Source organism: Ciconia boyciana, chromosome 15, assembly GCF_034638445.1.
Source record: "Ciconia boyciana chromosome 15, ASM3463844v1, whole genome shotgun sequence".
In the NCBI taxonomy this organism is placed as follows: domain Eukaryota; kingdom Metazoa; phylum Chordata; class Aves; order Ciconiiformes; family Ciconiidae; genus Ciconia; species Ciconia boyciana.
The window spans coordinates 13,405,608-13,426,640 of record NC_132948.1 but is presented as its reverse complement, the minus strand read 5'-3'; the positions used below and the strand labels follow the sequence as shown (position 1 = coordinate 13,426,640).

The window sequence follows — 21,033 nt, the reverse complement described above, 5'->3', positions numbered from 1 at the left end:
AACAGTGATCATGATTTCAGAAATGCAACAAGACCACTCCCTCTAAAAAAAGCCCATGACTCCTCTCAGCTCTATATTTAGTGGTCAACATTTGCCAGATGTTTCTGTGACCTGCACAGTGAGGTACCCAGCTAGTGAAGCCAACATAAAACAGAAGTTCAAGACTATAAAAATCTCTACTCTCCATAAACATAGCCATTTTGATCCACTAAACTCTCCAGCCTCATGCTACAAAGCTACTGGCAGAGGGTGGTTGGATTTTCCATCCTTTTCCCCTTCTAGCTCTAAATTAAGCCAGATCCAATCTTCAGTAACAGAGTGATTCCCTTCAACAGATGTGAGGATGCTGATGGAGCAGGATAGCAGCCACCCCAGTCTTGTCTGCAGCACAAACAGAAAGGGGATTGCTTGGCAGTTCAGAGAAGCCTGCACTTTACACCCGCTCACCAGGAAATTTGCCAGCTTCACTCAGGGATGGAATTAAAACAGGATTTCATCAGGCAGGCAGCCTGACCTCAGGAGTGTGATCTCCCAGACAGAGAGTGCCTCCTTAGTCATTCCAAGTGTCACAGTGGAGCCCCATCTCCCGAGACAGGGCACCTGAACAGCAGTGCCTGAGGAACAGAAGATCCTGCATTAGGTGGCACAAGAGGTGGCGAGGCAAGGAGGTGACACTGCAGCAACACTGATTCATCCGACATCACACTCATCAGCAAAGCGCTGCAGCAGAAGCGCGCGGTGCTGGAGGGCACACCAAAGGACACTGCCATACACAGAGCTCCAGAGGTCCCAGGGAACAGCAGGAGTCACGTACACAAGATGTGGACTAGCAGCTAAAGGCTCCGTATTGGAAGAGGGCGACGGTGCCGACAGCACAACAGAACATCACAGCCCAACAGCCCTAATCCTATTGATCACAAGGACCTTCTATACAGCAACAACAGAACAAGCATGTTATTACTTGGCTCTCAAGACCAGCCCAGGGTGACTGATCATTAAGCTGAGAAGTGTTTGTTCTGCCACCCATGCCTTAATCCATGTGCACAAGAAAAACTGCACTGCAAGGACTCCGTGTTCTTTGTCTCCAGGAGCTCCAGGTGATACAGTCACCGCAGCAGAAATATTTTTGGTGAGTCTGTACTGCATGAGTGAGTTAAGCATTACCCTCAGCTCATCCCGAGCTGGTGAGTACAATAAGCCAACCTGAAACAAAATTATGGAAAGCAGACCCTCAGGTAACCTAGGCTAAACCAGAAACTAAGGTCATGCAGGGCACTGTGCTGCTGAACAGCTATGTTTCTACAACCAGTCCATCCCACCCATGCAAAAATTAGAGGGGAAAAAAAGAAAACCAAACCATCCAATACCCACACAAGCACAGTCGTAGCTAGGCTGCTTTAAGAAGCAAGCTCAGATCACAGTACACAACTAGGGAAAACGTGCCAGTAAAATAATCCATCTTCTTATTTCATGCAGGAAAATGCTTTCTAATATCCAAAGCATGATTTATGTCCAGGAATAGCAGATTTTCTGCCCTAGCACCAACACAGCCACATGCGAGATCTTCAGTTGACACGTATTCAATTGGCCTTTCTGGGGCAGCTGCACAGCACATGGAAGAAAACATACCCAGGACCTCCCATTGGCCTAAAGATCTTCATTACATTTAAGAACCTACTTCTTATTAGTGCTGGAAGAAGCTGTCTAGTGCACTGTGCTCCCAGGATCTGCCAAGTTCAAGAGTTACCTTCCTACCATTGAATCCCCTTAGCTAATCAAGTGGTCTCTGATCACAGATTTAGGTTCAATGTCCTAAGTCACAAAAGAAACCAAAGCAAGTCCCATTCACCAGACCACATGCTGCTAAGCTTTCAGTGTCAACATACGTGAAGAGCTGAGTTGATCCTCAGAGTTTTGGAAATCCGTTTTCTAAGAAACCTCATTTCCAGATCAAGTCCTCATGTGGTAGAAACCATTATTTGTATCCTTGTTGTCACTAATTTCCACCTTAAGGAACAAGAGCTCATTTGGCGGTCTTTAAAAAGAGTAAAAAGATTTCTGGTCTCCAGATGTGTCTCTAGACTGCTGTACTCCCCTCAACTGCTGCAGTCTGGAGACCCCAGCTCCAGCCCCTCTGCAATCCAGCTGAGGAGCCAGGCAGGGATCGTTCAGTAGCAACTAACGCACGCTGCATACGGAGGAATGCGGTTCTTATTTTATGCCAAACATCTCCTGTGCCTAGGAAAGATCCGCACCACTACTCCATGCAGACACTAAACAGACAGCACTTTTAGAAATGCAATACAATGTGATTTATGCTCTTTTTGAGGCGGGGTTCTCACATTAGGCTCCTAGACTATTCACAGCACCTCTCACTAATACATGAGCACATAATAATGGGAATATGCATATTTCATTTTGTGAGCCATTCTCATGTAATGATGCTGTTCTTAGGACTCCAGTGAGGGGATCTATAAAAGTCCAGACACTGCACTTTTATGCATTAAACATTCACCAGTATCATTTATTCCTAGGAAGCTTCTTATTTTGTCATTATTTATGAACCAGTATCACAAAGATCTATGAAACTAGAAGGAACACAGCAATTTTCCTGGATTTTAAGGACAAAATAAGTGTGCCAGGGTGAGAGCTGCTGTCAGTATTAAATATCAGCACTGAAAGTGTCTGTCTAGGGCAAATCTGGCATCAAAAAATCTTGGTTTGTGTGAGGCCTGGTTAGCATTAGCTTTTAACCAGGAAAATGCAAATACAAGCATCATTGGGTATAATCATTTGCTTACACCCACTGTGGTTTTGGCAACCATTTCCTTGTGTGTAAGGAACACACGAGTAAAAGTTAAAGTCACTGTTGACAGGAGGTGCAGAGGAAGGGACGACACAAAATGCAACGATAGACAAAGCTACAGGGCAACATTAAGAGCCAAGGGAAATATTTTTTTTCTTTTTGCTCTATGATGTTGTAATACAAGATTAACCCTCTTCAGTTTTAGAAAGCCTAAAAGTAAGGGCTCAATTAACTGCAACTATGACGTATTCGAGGGTAAATATATATGCAGCTATGAAAGAAGCAACCAATCTTGTATCAGAGGAACAAGGTAAGTAAACAAGCAGTCTTTTCCACAAAGTAAAGGAAAGGTGGGCAGAAGTCAGCGTTCCACAGAACTGCACTTTTACCTCTGCAGACAATTTACTCTCATACAACTCCTAAGCAGACACAGAGCAAGGCCAAACACTCAGACACATTACACACACAACCTAGGTGGGTGGACCACATCAGACTGTGTCTGATGACCGATCACCTTACACCAGAAGAGACTCCACACCCTGGTAGCACTGTATAACATCCAATGCCACCTAAGTCATCTCATTTTGTCCAAGAAATCGAATTACCCAGGTCATACAAGGAGCCTCCAACAAAGCTGGTAACTAAACATATACCTGGGCATGCCTTGAGCCCAGAACCACCCTCAAAGTCCTGTTTTGTGGTATCTTACACAGCTTCTTGCTAGTATCTCACCAGGCTACACTGCTATACACAAAATTGAATTAAAGCTCACTTGCCATCACACATGGAGAAAAATGCATTGCTGCAGTTGTAACAGTGCTGACATCACTCCTTTTGCAGCAAATGTCTTTGAGCTGCTTCCTACCCAGCGGTTATTTGAAGCAGGGCGAGGAACAGAACATGAACAAAGGTTTTGAAAGATCTGCAATAAACAAATCCAGCAGCATACAAATGCAAACTATAGAGGAAATGCAGGAGCAGCCACTCACTCCCTCAACTGAAAAGTTATTAAGTAAACTTAGAAGGTACAGAGGAGAGCAAAAAAACCACGAGATCTAATGCCCCAAGCGGCCTGTGCCCAGAGGAAACTTTCCCAGCTCTCTGAGCTACTCTGCAGCACGTATCAGACCAAAGGTGGTCACTGCTCTGCAACACCAGCTCTAAAGGGTAGTTCAGGAGCAACACACAGCTGGCCTCTTACCCAAAGGATATTTCCAAGAAGGAATCCCGTTCCCAGCAGCCTTGCCTCCCCCCCAGAGCAGCCTGAAATCCCCCACATCCACCTCTCGCCAAACCAACACCAGGCATTAAACACTTTCCAAGGACCTGGCCCCCTGTGGCACCTCGCCATAAGCCCCTACCCCAACAGAGGGGGACACGGCGGGTGACACAGCCCTGGGGGGGCCACGGTGACGCGGGCAGACTACAGCACCCAGAAGGCATTGCAAATAGGCTGTACCAACCGGCTGGGACTCGTGTTTGGGGTGACGTGAAGGCCACCGGAACCAATCCACGGGAGAAGGAGGAATGTCAACAAACACGGTGGCCTGCAGGACACGTGATATCAGGGACAGGGCAGGCAGCTCCAGATAAGCCACCCCAGGGCCACCCAGGGGGTCCGGCGGAGCCAGCGGTCAGGCAGCCGTCACTCGCAAACATCAGACCTTAGGGTGGCAGAGGCTGTACCGACACATCGCACGCCAGCCCCTCCATCCAGAAACAGAAGGGTTCCATTTTAGGCTTTCAGATCCTGCAGCATTTTTTTTTTTTAAAAGCATCACAAATGTCAGAGAAAACTTGCCCCATGACCCAGCAAGATTTTTTTTAACTAAAAATTCAAGGGGAAAAAAAAAAGTCATTGGATAACTTGGGTTTCAGAGCAGATCTGTTTTAGCCCCTTAGATTAGATCTTCAGAGCTGACTTTGAAGGAAAAAGCAACTGCGGGAAACCACAATAATCTAAAAATGACTGCTGCAATTTTTAACACTTAGTGATTGCCACAAGGACAACAGAAAAATGCAAATGAAAATCCTCTGGAACCGAAGACAATCATATGCTACAAAGTCATGCTCACACTATTTTTACATTGCTTCAGAAAAAGAAATTTTCTTAGGGAGCATATCCAGACCAGAGAAAGAAAATAAAAGGTAGGCATGCCAAGAACAACTACTGTAATTTTATTTCTAACATTTTGAGAACTTATGAGCTTCCAACACAGACATATTCACCCCACACTGCATAACATCCTGGGAGCAGGAACTCCCACCTCAACTCCCACCTGCACAAGAGTTCTGTGGTCCAGACAACAATCAATACATGATCTGCTCAGCTGTGTTTGTTTATCTTTTCCTAACTTATCAGAAGACTTCCCCCCCTCCCCCCCCCCGAGAATACATGTTTGATTACAAACATCTGTTAAAAACTTAAATTCCACAAACTCCATTCAACATCTCCCAAATCCAGAATGCTTGGCCATAATTGAATGTATTTACCTGGAAGTCATACAAGGCAACGATGTTTTCATGTTTCAATTCCTAGAAAAAGTAAAACAAAGACCATAAGCTAGGAGCAACAAAGGACACACAGAACAAAGACTGAAGAAAACAGGTCAGTCTACTTTTACCTTAAGTATTTTTATTTCCTTGCCCAGCAGAGTTTGAGATTTTGCAAGGTTCTTCTTGTTAATGCATTTCACAGCTACTTCCAGCTCAGGTTTCTGAAAGAGTGCATATGTAATTCAGTAATAAATGTAAATTTTACCATTAATTTACATTAGAATAAGCAGCCTCTTAACAGATTACAAATACTACTGAAAGAAGTGTCTTGCAGCACTGGTAAAGGCCTCTCACTTTATATCCTAATGCCTATCCCTCACTTGTTCAGACTTGCCCTTTCCCAAATTATGCTCCTCAGCCCAAGGAGAAAAGCCCAAGGTTTGGGGTTTTGTTACTACTTTATACAATGATTATCCTCTTATTTAATCACTAGAAATAAAGGCACTGTGGGAGCCATGGCTTATCCCAAGCCCTAATGATGGAAAATCCACTGCCGGATTGGTTTCCTTTTATTTACCACTGAGCGATTTCCCCTCCTCTTGGAAAAATTAAGTGGAGAAAGACAAAACTTCACAGACACACAAAAAAACCCCAAGCAAGAGCCCTCCACACACTTCGTAGACGGTGTGTAGGGATTTTTGTTTGCTTGATCTCAAGGTAAGGGCCAGTTTTGGCGAGCAGGACATCTCTGCGGACACCTCTGCAACGGGCTGCCGGCCTCCAGCCCTGCTCTGGCCAGCCGCAAGGTGAAGCCACCTGCCCGGGTCCTGCTGGGGGGCACGCCTGCCTCCCAAATAAACTCCAGAATAACGATAATAAATAATAATAAATATGTCTACCACCACCAGAGCTGCCCCAGAGCCCGGGGCTGATGCCCAGGCTAAGAATAGCCGCCGCAGCCCAGCAGGGACGGGGCGACCGGGACGCGGTGCCCAGCTCGGCCCAGACCAAAAAAATAAATAATAAAAAAAAGCAGGGAAAAAAAAGAAAAATAAGAGATTATTCACCTCTTTGTGCCTGCCTTTGAAGACGACGGCGAAGGCTCCGTGCCCGATCAGGTCCTTCCTGCTGAACTCAAACTTTCCCACCGTCTCCATGGCGCTGCGCCGGGGGGTCCCGGAGCCGGCGGGGAGACTGCGGCCGGGACGGCTTCAGAGCTGCAAAGGGACGAGGAGGAGGAGGATGGCGGTGACGAAGGAGCTCCCTTTAAAGAAAATTAAACCTCTCCCAGTCCAAACACAACGGGGCACCCCCCCCACCTCCCCCCGAAAAGCAGTCAGCAGCCGGAGACCCGCTGGCGAGGGGAAGCCTCTCTCCTGTCAGCCCCCCGGCAGCTCAGCGCCGGGCTGCTCTCCCCCACCTCGCCCTCGTCCATGGGCTGCCTCTTCCTGCAGAACGGCCGGGAGCTGGTCATTGTTAGAGGCCGGGGAGAAGTTGGCTCCTCAGCAGCGGGCCTTCCCCATCTCTTCCTCACGACAGACCGGCGCGGCTCCTCCGGCAGCCGCTTCAGGCGGGGCTCCCCATGCCGAGCCCCAGCCGTCCCCGCCTCGCAGGCGCGGCTTCGCGGAGAGTCCACCTTAAGCGCGATCCACCTTAAACGCCCAGTCCACCTTACGGGAGCGGTCCACCTTAAGGGCCGCCTGCGCCCCCCGACTGTTTGTACACAGCGGGCCGGGGCTGGGCCGGGGTCACCCCGAGGGTCCCGCCGCCCGCCCGCGCTTCGCCGCCCGGTCAGGCCCAGACAAAGCTCTGCGGAGCGCGGCGCGGACGAGAGGAGACGACACAAGAGGCGAGGAGAGTGCCGGCCGCGGCGCAAGCGCAGTGCGCGGCAGTGGAGGAGGCAGGCAGGGAGGCAGCGGCGGGCACCTGAGGCGGAGGGGGCCGAGCCCGACACATTTAAAGGCGCCGCCCGCGCCCGGCCTGAGTCAGCGGCGCGGCACGGTCCCTGCTGCCTCCCCGCACCGCCGGCCGCTGGGAACGGGAGGGCTCCTGCCGGTTCCTGCTACCCCCCCCCCGCTCCGACCCTTTGAGGAATGTTTCTGACAACTAAATAAATGGGTCTGTTTGGGTGAATTTCTAAAAATTCACCACAGGATCCGTGACAGGGCCCAGGTGGGACCTGAGGGGCACAGGTGGGCCCCGGTCACACCACCTGCAACACCCCTTCTCCCACAGGATGGCCCATCTCCACACGCCTGTGTGCTGGCAGCCCACTGCTGCTCCATCCCCTGCTCCATCCCCTTCATCTGAGGGGAGCGAAGCAGGCCTCCAGCACGCGCTGAGGGGTGATGGAGGGTGCCTCCATCGAGCTCTCCTCTGAGAAACCTTTCTAGACACCCTACTGCGGAGCTCAACATGAAATCATTGTTGCGATGAGAAACGTTGCCCAGCCTGAGGCTGGTACTCAGTGTGGCCATCCTCGGTCTCTTGCTGTGCAGTAACCCACAAGCTTCGGCCTGTGGGTGCAGGCCCACAGGTCCTTCCCTCCATTGCAGGAACCTCTCACACGTTTGACCCATCCCCTGGCTCCAGGCTGCCCAAACCCGCTCCCGCCAGCCGTGGTGGTATCTAGCCCACTTGCGCACTCACTCCATTTCGTCTGCATCCTTATCAAAATGTCCAAAGCGGAACATCGTATTCCAGCTGCAGAGAAAATAACACGCCTCACGGGCAGCACCCCTGCTCACACGTTCCAGCCTGAAGTTTGCTTTTTACACAATTGCGCAGTATCGACCCCCATGTCGACCTGTATCCGCACTGCAATTCCAAACACGCGCTGCCCTTACGATGCCGGCGGCTCTGGAGATACGCGATGCAAAGGGTGCTCAGTATCGTGACGCTGAGCGTCTGCACTTATCGCTGGTTTCAGTGGAAATTAGGAACAGGCAGCACCTCACAGCATCAGGCCTTGTTTTCTACACCAAAGCAGTGGCTGACGGATACAACGTCTGACCTGTGGTCTGTTGCCCTTGGTCGCTAGATAACTCGTGTTCAGGTACCATCCTGTGCTTAAAATTTTGGTAGAAAAATGACAGCGCATACCAAACGCCGATATAAAAGTCTCAGTGCCTGACCGGTGGTAATTTGCATCTCAAATTCCAGCAGTTATTTAGTGCTTAGTGAGAACTGTAAAAGTGATAAGGGTATTCTTCAATGGGAATTTGATACCAAGGTTTGTTGAAGTAGCCTCTAAACCAAAACAAGACTAGAGTACATTTGTGATTTCAGCACAAATTAACTAAAAAATTACTTTTTAAAAAAATACAAATATACTGAGCTACTTGTTTTCTTTCTCACTTCTAGGCCTGTGCTGTCCAGAAGATTTACAATTTCAGGCTTTTGTCAATGATCACAAGACGTTAATTCAGAAATTAACACAGAAACCGGTAAAAATGGCAAACATCACCAAACTTCCAAAAAAAATCAAGCTACTTGGCAAATGACAGACACGGGAATTTATTTTACCAGTTGTTAAAAGCCGCTGTCTCTAATGCAGAACGTAACAGTTGCAGAAGTTTAAGGCAGGAAGTGAAGAAAATGTTTTGAAACTTCTTAAATGATTTCTAGGCAGGCAAAACCTTGTATCCCCCTTCACGGGAAAATAGCTAGGGCACCGTGACTGGCCAGTGTACTCTTGCAAGAACTGCGGTAAAATCTCTAGTGACCGCAGGTGTTTCTGCCTTTACTTCCCCAGCACAGCAGACACGCAGTCCCAGTGCAGGGCGAAGGAGGAAGTTGGTACGAATGCTGTTCAACCAGCGGCCAAAATATCACAGTGATGAATGTTCTTTGTTCTGTACTGCCTGTGCTTATTTGTTCCTTCACGTGCTGATGGTTGTGAAAAAATTGTTTAACTTAAATTGGTTTTGATTAAACGTGGGTTCTAAGGTAGCTTTCTGAATGCAGCTACATACAGAGCAGGGCGGTAAAGTCAGCCTCCTCTCTGTTGACATTTTGGTTTTATTCTAAGCAAACTGGGTTTGTTTTTAAGCAGACTCACTGGTAGCTTTCTAGTGAATAAGTGGAACTTCAAAGTAGCATAAGAATTGTGAAGGTACTCGGAGCTCTCTACAAGGATCAGGACCAAGTTGTACTGGATGCTGTGCACACACATGAGGCACGACACTTGCTTTGAACTGACAGTTTACCATTTGTAGCAGTTAAATGTCTCTCAAATGCGTCTTCCAAAAATAAGCTAGTGAAAAGGTTTCAAACTGCTCCAGAGATTTAAAAACTTACCCAAGGACAACTAATAAATGTAATACCACTTGACAGCAAATACAGTTTTGAGATATTTGGAGTGCACTCTGCAGACACATGGTATTAGCAAAACACTTGTTCGTTTTGGAACAAAGGCAGCTGAAAAGCTTTTTAATTAAGAGTAGGATTCCTCAAGTTTTTTTTCTGTGGTTTGCTGATTAAATACTTATGCTCTATCAATTCTTCCCTGATGTCCAGAATTCAGTTAGAGTATGTTTAGGCCAACATCCAACACATGCAAATTCTGTTCTCTTCCCACAGTCTCCCATTTGCTAATGGTGAAAGTACTACCACCAGCATGTACTCAACTACTTCCTCAGATGGAGGCATTAATCTTTGAGGGAAGAGAGTATATATAGTTCAATTTACTAATGCAAAACCTGGGTGGAGGAAGATCTACTGCTGTGATTTACGATGGGTGGAGAAAGATATAAGCATACACCCAACTGTGGGAAAACCTTGAATATTTCCTTGAATTTTTTTTTTTAATTTAATGCAACTTCATTCTTTTTTCTAATTCACACGTGAAGGAGAGCAACAGACACCTGATATCCTGATGACTCAGATGATAATCTTTTCCAATACCATGTTTTAATCAGTAGTCATAAATATGGCTGTTTCTACCTACTGGAATCCGAGTGCCGTCCTTACCTCTGGGCTGCAGAGGTACGATGTAATTATCTCTGACACCACCTCTGTGCTGTGGAATTGGTTAAAGCTACAGAAGTATGGGCGAATTATGCAAGAACAAGCAAACTCAGAATAAAGATTTAGAATAAAGACAGAATAAAGATTTCCATCTCGGGCTAAATTGTTCTCATCATAGTCTAGCCTATGGAATAAATTATGTACGTACCTAACCAGTAGCTCAAGGTGTGACGGAAGCTCATGTAGGTACAACTACACTAGTTCTAACTCTTTTACCAGTAACCTGGAGCAACATAGACTTCATTTTGGACTGCAAAGCCTAACCTGGAAGCTGGGTGGATGCTACAGAGGGCTGGTGCATACTCAGCTGCTTGCCGCTATGTGTACTTTGCTGTAGGTACCAGAGCTTCTGTGAACCTTACATGAGACTTCAGTCCCACCCTGATATACCCAAAGAGCAAGGTGTGTCCATTTGACTATGCCTTCTAGGACAAGTGACATTTTACATTTGCTCCTCTATAGCAAAGACCTGCATTCACACATCCCAAAGAACCTGTGCCAGATGCGTGACATTTCTTGTTGCTGTTCTAGGCAGTTTTGGCTACCACAAGCATCCTCTGTGGGCCAGACAGCTATCTTTCCCAAGATCCTAATATGTTTGCTTTCCTAGTTCAGCGACTCCGTCCCAGTGTTCCCCACACTGTCCCATGAGAGACCAGAAGCCTCACGGTGGCCACCCACGGAGTTGAACCACTGCATCTGGAAGGCATGGGGGAATCCTTGGCCGGATACAATCGCAAAGACCAAGTCCTTTCCCTCACCGTATATCTCTGTTTTGAAATCAAAGTTCTGCTCGACACAGAGGGAATTTCCAAAGCACTCTTGTGTCATCATTTTATTGCAACAATTGCCTCATAGACAGAGGCACTAAGGGCCAGGAAAACAAATCAGTGTTTCTGGACGAAGGGAAATGCCGAACTATGAGGCTTGGGCACATGAGCACGATGTGACTGAACAAGTTACTGCACACGGACTGAGCCTGTTAATTGGCCACACATCTCCTCTTTGTGTGAAATGAAAGCTTAAGCCTGAAGATGAGCTTTAACATGATCTGTAGTACAGTCGTAGGTAGTGCTGCTGCTGGGTAATTTATTTCCTTCACAGAAACGGGTGCTTGAAACTTATTCTAGGTACGTCATAGCCAAAAAAGATGGACAGAGTAGCACAAGAGGAATGATCGGGTATGGCTTAGTTTCAGAGTACATCTGGATGAAAAGCAGACATTGTATTCATGCGGTTTGAAAACCTGATTCAAATTCAGACATGTTAAGACAGTTACACATCCGCTTTCCACAAACATCCTAATAGCTGAGCATAATCGCCAGTATCTGGGCAGAGCCAACACTAACCTGAATGCTGGAATTTTTGCCAGATTCATCAGGAAGGAGTGAAGGAACTGAATACGCAGTGCTTGGCTGAAAATCACTTTAGCAGAAGAAATATGTGGAATGTCCACAGATATCTGTAAATGGTAAAAGTAAGTATTAGCCTAGCTTTAATGGAATAGAAGGCAAGCTGCAGGCTGAATTTAATAGAAAATTAAAATGACATATTTTAATGGTACCCATTTCAGATGTGTGTTAGTAGGTTAGGTTCTGGCTCAGTTACAGTAAGGGTGAGACACAGACTAAAGTAGAATTGCACCAAAGTCACAGCAGGATAAGTGCATTTTGAACACAGCCGTGTTGTGTGGCATTCCTGGAGAGGTTGAACGAGTAGATTAATTTGGAGCACTGAAAACATCTGTAAATTTACAGCAGTGGTGTAAGTTATGTCAAGAGTATTTGTTCGTACCTCACTGGGGATCTGCAGAAACAGCACTCCAACTCTGGTTAAAAGCTTTTATCTTAGAAAGGGAGCGATCCCCTGCTCACGACATCAGCTCTTGATCAGTGAAACTGGAGACACTCAGTTAAGTGACAGAGTTTACAAACTGCTCCCTGCCTTTCACAGCCAACTGCTCCCTCCGTCACACGCACAGCTGAATCAAAGACATTTAGGTGACATGTAAACGTGGGATAACAGAGCTGGAAAGACTGGATGTTTGAACTATCAGAGCATTGAGGTTATTCAAATACTAGTTGCTGGAGCAGTATGGCACCTAGCCTCATGCACAGGAGAGGAAGAATTGCTTTCCATGCACTTCCATAGCCCTGTCATACTACATTCTGGATTTATTTACGCTGTGGGCCCCTTTATTGATTAATACTGTTGAGAGATTTAACTAGCCACTCAATTATCCTGGCAAGCCAGGTCTGAGATGTTTTATTACCCCCCTCCCCACGCATATACCCCAGCTCACTGAACAGATTTTATGAATTATTGAAGGCAGTGTTTTAATGCACTCAGCAAGGTGCTCTGGCAAGGGGCTTCCTAGGTTCCTCTTGTATTTTAATATCAGATGCGTTTCAGCTACTGGCAGAGGGCTCTGGGCACTAAAGGCTGTACTCAGTGTTCAAATCTGTTAGTGCTCACATCAAGGACCGTTACCTAACCTGCCTGTCAAGCAGCTGATTATATTAAAATAAGGTTTGCCAATAAATAAGAGAGAGTCTGCAAATCCTCCACCCAGAGCAGTCTGTTTTCAGGCTAATTGGAACCTATTTCTTGCCAGAACACTGCTTGTCCGTAAATCAGCAGGTATCATCACGCAGTTCCTTACAAGACCTTGTCTCTGTCCTGGATGAGAACAGATTCACCCTCAGCCTCTCTCTGCATCTGCCCACACGGTTCGGTCCGTGCCATGCGTGGGACCTCTCACATCAGTCCTGGGGAAGCCCAGGTTTGTTGGGAGGGGACACAGGCTGCTCTTCAGCCAGCTCCCTGCTCCTCTTGGGACCCCCTCCAATGCTCACTCAAGTCAACAGGATCCTCTGCAGCAGCTCCAACAGGCTTCAGCACGAGCCCTTGCTTTGGTGACCTCTATGTTAAAAATAACCTCTCATCTCATGGGGGGGGAGTAGGAGTGTCACATCCCTTATCTTTCGCACCTACGGAGTCTTACGTTTAGGAGGCCAGAAGAAGATGGCTCAGCCTTCAGACTGGGCTTCTCTCCAGATAGGGCAGGACTAACATGGGGTGAGGAGGGGGCATGACTCATACAGGGGAAACCTCCAGGTTTAAGGACCACCTCCTTCTCCAGGAGAGAGCTGAAAATCATGGCCAGAAAGAACCTCTCAGCCCAAGAAAGTCTTTCCAAAGCAGTCCAAGTGGACAGTGAAGTCACATTTATCACCTCAGGTGTCTTTGACCTTCATAAAGCAGCCTTAAGACAAAAATCACCTATGACAGCTAAAATATTAGAAGCCAGCAGTGACTTCCCAGAGAAGCCTGTATCTGTCCTGTTATGAATCAGAGGCCTCCTTGTTTTTCTTGCTCCAAAACCTGCCCATCTGAGAGCAGGTTTAACACCCTTTCCCTGCTGGCTAACGGCAAAGAGCCACAGAAGTGTGCAGGCTTATAGAAACAGTCACCTCTTCCTTTCCATCGTGAACCTGGGAAGTCCAAGACCTGCAACAGCTTAAAAATGGGATTCTTGGGCATTTTTTTTTTGCGGGTGGGCTCTTTCTGGGGTTTGGTGCATCAGCACCGCTGCCGCTGGGGAGGCATGGCCAGGAGCACCCCACGCCGGGGACCAGCTCACTTGGGATGGCCGACTGCTTCCAGCAAGCTTTCAGCTTCGCCTTGGGAAGAGACTATTAACGAAACTTCCCTCTTTATAACAAACTGGCTTGGAGGCGTCTATGTTTTCAAGTAGACCAGTAGCATATACAATTTCAAGTAGGCATTGGTCCAGCCAAGGCCTTACTCATCCCATGTAAAGCCGGGGCAGAAATGATAGTTTCCTTTATTTACAGACATATGTAAATAACAGCTGTAACAGTAAGGAATGTCCACAGGAGATAGGACAAGACGTGATGAACTCCAGCAGCAGTGAAGGAGATCTCTCCCCCACTGGTGGGCTCAGGAGGGGAGCGGGCTGCCTGGGCAGCAGAGCACTGTCACTGCGGGAGCCTTTCTGGGACAGAGGGGGGCAAACATCTGGCAGGAACAACACAGGCAAGGTCAAACCGTGGCCTTGGACAAGCAAGCTACATCATGCCCAGCTCTCCCCCCCCTTTCTGTCATTTGCCTTCAGTGTTCTGGTTTTGGGCAGAGGCTGGGAGTTTCTTTCCCTAAAAGCCCAAGATGAGCAGTTACTCCTAACTCAGGCCTTTGAAGTTACATCCCAGTCCCACTCCTACGGATACAAAGAAAGAGCACTTGGGGGGAAAAAAATCTTCTTCCTCTGGACCTGTTATCAGCCAGCTTTTTCAACTGACAAGGACAAGCTGCCTCGCAGAAATGTAGAATTCTGCACAGATGCACCCTGCAGAGAGTCTGGACACTGCTGTTTGCAGCAGCAAGCAGCTGGGATCTGTACCCGCATTGCAACACCCCAAAGCAATGATCCCTCGTCCTTGCACATTTCTAGGAAACCAGAGGGACAATTCTCTAGCATGGAAGCCTGAAGCAATGAGTGACGGGGAAGAAAAGTTTTCAGTGGAGCATCAGAAAGGTTTCTTTAGTGTTTAGGGCAAACTCATTTTATTAAAAAAAAAAAAAAAAATATCACTGATCTGCTAAGATGTCAGACCCACCCATATCTGTACCGCAGCACTTATTGCCCCACAGTGAAGAGGAAGGGCAAGGAGATAATGAAATAAGCGTTATTTTTAACCTGATTTTTAAAAATTCTTTCCCTCTTTTTTGCACATCTGAGCTCTCTGCTCCATGAATTCACATAGCAATTGCCCAGAAATGCAGTCTAGCTGAAGCATTTGACTGGACTGAAGATATCTAGCTGCTGACTTCCTGCCTGACAAATCAGAGATGTATTTCTGAGGGGTATTTAGGTACTGAACTCCCCTAGATTGCTGTCTTTTCCTTTCCCTCATCTGTGTAATGGCAAGGTCTTTGCAGACCTAATGTCTCATAATTATTTCTGTACTACCTTGATTTTGGTAGCGACCGTAATGCAGTAATGGTTACGTCCAATTAAAGATCAGAAGTGTACACATCTCAGCATTTGTCATTTGCCCTTTGTCAAATGCAAGGAGGTACCATCACTAATAAAACCAAACATCTGAACGAAAGCAAGAGGAAAAAGGCTAACCCTGATTTAGGAATTCTCTGTCCATAGCTAATGCTCTCCCCAAGGCTAGGTACAAGCTGTGAGAGTTGTTCTGCTAATACACCAAGTGAAGCCTGATGTTTCCCAGCAGAGGATTTTGCTTTTATTGACACTATAAAATGTTGCAGGATGCATTTGCCATGTATATCCAGGCATTGGGAAGACACCTGACCTGGCAGTATCACACAGCAAGATCATCCAGAACTATGAGGGCTATGGAGCTTTCCCGTGACTCAGGAAATTGTAGTCAAATATTCCATGACTCATGGGTTAACCTAACAAAACCCAGAGGGAAGAAAAGCTATTGGGTTGTTGGTTGACAGGAGCCTTTTAAAATTAACCTGGCATAATGGGATACCAACATCCTCTGTCTGACTCTTGAGAACTTGTAAGGAAGAGCTTTATCCACTCACTTATTACCAAGGGACCTCAGCTGAGGTTGTGTAATTAGGATGGGACACTTTTTGCAGCTTCGAGGCTTGAATAGCAATGTTAATATAATCCAGCTACAGAAAGCGTGACCACATGCAACAAGCTATTAATACTAGCTTATATTTAAACGCAGTTCCCTTCCATTCTACTGCAAATAAACAAAATTTATCAAATACATAGAAACCCCAATGTAGCCTTAAATGAACCACATCATAAAATACAGTAAACAAGGTTAACCATCTCCGCTTCTGCCAAAATGTTATCTAGTTGCTTAACCCTGTAACACAAATAGCCTGATGGCATGGACAGGGCATGGACCGGGAGTCTGAACACATAATTCCAGAGTCCTGGGTGCATTCATGCTCCCTGCTTTGCAATGAATTTCCTGGGAAGCTCTGGGCACCTCTGCAACTACAACAAGATAATCATGCCGGTAAATTAAATAGCGTAGACAAACCTCTCTAATCCCTCTATGCCTCTGTTCTCCCTGTAAAATAGGGCAAGCGGAATTGCAGAGTAGAGAGGATGAAATACATCAAGTATTGCGGGCGCCAGTGATCGATCGCAGTAACAGAGGCAATAGAAAGGCCTGGGATGCTGCTGGCTGAACCGGTATAAATTCCAGAGGAGCACAAAGGGAATGGCAGTGGAAAACTTGTCCACTCTGGGACTTACAGGGGATAGAAAGCGCTCCATTATTTTTAATTTGGCATTCAGTCTCTGCCTGACCCTTAACATATCTGGGATCCTAATGGCTTGTTTGAATTCTCTTGTACAGACAATAATAATACAGACCTAAGTCTAGGGAGCAATACAATACATTTTACATTTAAAACATCCCAGTCAGTTTGGTTTAAATAACATATATTGTATCATTCCAACAATACTGATTACAAGTTAAGAGATTTTCTCCTTCAGAAGCTATATATGATGAATAAAGGGGAAAAAATAGGGAGAAGAATAGTTTAAATGGTTTCTAGGGGAAAGAGAGGAACACTGGAACTATATGTTTTAAGATAACTTGTTTATTTTTTTATTACATTATCCTGTAGTTTATGAAACTAGGATTTGCTTGGCATAACTTCCTTCAGATCTCGGGGTTTATATTGAGAATCAGATTTTTCTGTCAACAGTCTTAATCTTTTAGCTAATATAGTATCTTTCATGAAAAACTCCAAGCGCTTCATAGTCCTCAGGTCTTAAGACTATACTCAACCTTTCTCAATTTAATGTCGCACTCCTATAGAAGCCTAGAGCCTCAGCCAGATGAAACAATTCTCATTATATTGACTTGTGCTAGCAGAGGATCTGGCTAATGCCAGCCAACATGCTTAGGAAGAGAATCAACTTGAAAGACGTGCAACCACTGTGGCACCAGTTTAATGTGTCACAGGACACCAAATTAAGGCCACGATAAAAAAAAAAAAAAATCTGCTGACACCTGTACGGGTACAGGCTGTTGTGTAAGGCACAGGAGAGCTGTCCCTGTGACTCTGACACAGCAAAAGCCTGTACTCATTGTACGTGAGTAGGAAGAATAGCCATAGCAAGATGCAGGCTCATTTTCACTCATGCGTGCATATTCATTCTGATCATTGCATACGAGTGAGAGCTGGCAGGATTATGTCTTTGTAGATGGAAGGTTTAGTTTTTCTTACAGTGAGCTTCAGAGGAAGGGTCCCCTGTAACCAGGTAGGACACCCCAACAGCATTTAAAGAAATTTTTAAAAATACCAGAAACAAAATGCAAACATCATCAGGCACTGCAAGTCAGCACTATCACTGAGGATGAGAGTTACCGCCAACAGACCCACCCACACCAAACCAACCTGCCTAATTTGATCAGAGAAATTCTTTGTGGTTGCATTCAGTTAGAAAGACCATGCACAAATAGGCCCTGGAGCAAAGAATACCATTTTAACAATGTAAGTATACTCTTATCTGAATCATAGAGGATCTGTCATTACCCAGTGAATCCAGTGTCCTCCTTATAATCATTTAGCCAGTTCCCTCATGATACAGAGGAGGCACACGCCGTCTGCGTCACACGGGACACGTCCTGCCTGCCCCTGGTTATCAGCACAGCACCAGCCATGTAAAGGCATCACTATGCATTGCAGCAGCAGCGAGTTATTTAGCATCCCTGCTGATAGGTCCTGAACAGCACACCATATTCTGGATTTAGGCTAGCCATTCGTTGCTTTTCTTCAGCAAAGCTCTTGCCAGCTCTTTAGCTTTTAAGAACAGACTTGTCAGTGTTTCCGTACAAATGCCTCCTCACCGGAGCGCCAGAGGTTGCAAGGGGGAATGAAGAACCACGGGGCTGCCCGAATACCTGCCTGATGACTTCTAGCAGGTGAGAAGAGGTAAAAAACTTCAGGACAACATAAGCAGTGAAGATGTTCCAGGTTCTCAATGTGTGATGATTAAAGCCAGCATTAAACCTATTCTGTAACTACACAGAATGACTGGCTTATACGTTGCTGACTTACGTAACATCTGCTTTTTTTTTTTTTCTTCTGCTATCCAGGAAACCAAGGCCTCTTTGCTCTTTACCCACTAACTTCATTAAAGTGTAATACCTCTTATCATGCAGCTCACTAACAGGTTTGGCATGTACATGTGTTTTCCAGGAAGTTTCCAACAGTACTCCTTCTACTGATTGCAAGACCTGTTATCAATCAACTGGTTTTAAACAGACGATGCATACATAGCCTCTGCAAAGGATTTGTTTTAAACCTGTATTTCATCTTGAAAAAGGAAATATGTTTAGCAAAGTTATCTCCTAGTACCCTTGTGGCTTTGACCTTTACCCACTGCCAGTGCTACAGACCCAAGGGCAATAAAGGATTTATTCCTCTGCTACCCACTTCTCAAAGGTGTCAGTCAGCAAATGTTAGGGTCAGGCTATGCTAATAAACTGAATTTAAGCATTTCTAAGGTGGACAATATAGTGTCTACCTACCTTCTACTCTCTGCCTGGACTATCTACATTTTAATACATACTTTTAGTACAACCCCAGGCATGACTGTCAAGTGTCAGGTTGAGCCTAGAAGCAAAACAGGACAGAGCACTTAGAGAAGCAGGCTACTGGGAGATTCCTCAGCTCTTACATGATCTCAGAAGTGACCTAGGTAAGAAGGAGGGAGCTTAAAGAGCCTGCCAAAATGGATCCTTTTTGGAAACACAGACAGCAGCTGAAGCAGACTCAAACAGTGCTTCTTGTCTCATTGCATACAATAAAGAGGAGAAAAAAGGAAGCCAGAAAAAGCTTCATTTCTGACGCTAGTTTTTTTCTGAAGCTCTTGAGTTTCTTGATAGTTTTACAGTTACCTGAAGTAGAGATGATTTAACTTCATGTTATAATATTAGGGGAGTACTGCCTGCTGTGTAAAATGAAACACCAGAGATATCTTGCAAAGTACAGCACAAAGAGAAGGCAATTACAGATGGTATTTAAGCCTGAAGAGTCAGTCCTTTAAGTTTCAGGGCTAATGAATTCCTGATAAGAAATTTCTGAGCCAGAAAACTCATGGTGGGACTGATGTAAAATACCAAATTAACTTGAGAAGGCAATCAGAATCTGTCAAGCACAGGTAGTTATCCAGTCCAGACTGATGCTAGGAAAGGCTGGCAGCACTGTGACTTTCTGGGCATGATGGAAGATCCAAAGTAATACAGAGAAAGGGACCAAAGGCAGGGGCGTGGGGGGGAAGAAAAAAGGTAGAATTCACAAAGAAGAACGTGGAGATCTCAAGGCCTGGGCTACTGAGACATGCCATCTGGTTAGAGATCAAGCCTTGCCACAGATTACATCATTTTTTTGCAAGAATTGGCAAAAACTGCTCGCATATCCTACCAAAAAAACCCTCAAAGACATTCCCAGGTCATTTTAGAGCCAAAGTGCCATCGGCACATCACGCCTATCCCTCTGAAGTCAGGTGGAGCATGAACTCTGCCTGAGGGCAGAAACATCTGCTACTGCTTCCTCCATCATGGATCCCTGCTCTTGAACTAACACCACGAGCTGCACAGAGCCAAGCAGACCCCGCAAGACAGAGCAGCGTGGGCTTCCTTGGGATTTGCTTTTTAACTGCAGATGTTCAACTCCCGAGTACCTTGTGCAGCATCTTTTTTTTTTTTCCCCCTCTGTCATACTAAATCTCAGTCATTGCCCTGACGGCTGCTTACCTTGTCCTTCTGTGTTAAGACAGAACTTAACCTACATAACATTTCTGTATTGATGTTGCCAGGGCGTGGGATGGTTGCGCTCCCTACGACACTTTGCTACTGATCTGGCGCGTTGGCATGTGAAATCCCATAAGGCTGTATTATGCCTTTCCTTTCCTTATCCCCTGAGTTTTGAACAGGCCCAGTGACACCAAACCAGCTCCTTTTCTGAGCTAGTTCATACCTAGGGCTGTTTCACCGTTCTGTTCCAGGGTTTACCAAGTGCTGAAGCACAGCAGCTTCTCCGATACCAAGAAGCAGAGATCTGAAGTTCATGAATTAATTTGTTAACAAACATCTTTGGCTCCTTGATCAGCTTAAGCCAAATGGAAGTAAGAGCTCCAGTCCCAGAGAAACTCAGGCCTCCACGTGGCTTTGAGCTTGGGACTTTCCAAAGAAAGTCAGCTCTGAAATATTTGCGTGCAGACTGACAGTTTGCATCCCAGACACTAGGACAGAAATCAGTAACGGAGCTCCAGAGCTCGTGGTGAAAATGCTGTTCTGTGTGAAACTGCACACAAAGACCAGACACTTCCCATTTGACACAGAGAAAGTCTGATGATTTTTTTAATTTTTTTTTTTAAAGGCCATATTTCAAATCGCCCTCAGTCATTTTCCCCCAACTTAGGACTCAACTGTTAATTGTAGGTGTTTCATCTTGGTGAGGTTGTGAAGCTGGAGCCAGTATGGTGGAAATCCCGTACTCAGCACCAACAGACTCTGCTGAAGCCTGTCATTTATTGCCTGAATGGAAAGAGTAACAACCCAATGCAAATATTTGAACTTCTCTTTGTTCCTGGCAGGTCTCCTGCAGCATACACACGAGCAGATTGCATTTGTTTTTGCTAGGGTGTGAGAAGGAATAGA

At 45.9% G+C, this 21,033-nt stretch overlaps 1 protein-coding gene across 5 annotated transcripts in view; it reads right to left on the bottom strand.

Annotated features, from left to right (window-relative positions):
- The window catches only part of ULK1 (unc-51 like autophagy activating kinase 1), an 82,858-nt gene extending 75,704 nt beyond the window's left edge, over positions 1-7,154 (bottom strand). For all 5 annotated transcript variants that reach the window (XM_072879943.1, XM_072879946.1, XM_072879945.1 and 2 more), the window contains exons 1-4: positions 6,723-7,154; positions 6,370-6,519; positions 5,431-5,523; positions 5,300-5,341 (exon numbers count right to left, since the gene is read on the bottom strand). In XM_072879943.1, coding sequence (XP_072736044.1) covers positions 5,300-5,341; positions 5,431-5,523; positions 6,370-6,459 — 225 coding nt within the window. In that variant the 5' untranslated portion in view covers positions 6,460-6,519; positions 6,723-7,154. The remainder of the gene's footprint in view (positions 1-5,299; positions 5,342-5,430; positions 5,524-6,369; positions 6,520-6,722) is intronic.
- Between the last annotated feature and the right edge of the window lie 13,879 nt (positions 7,155-21,033).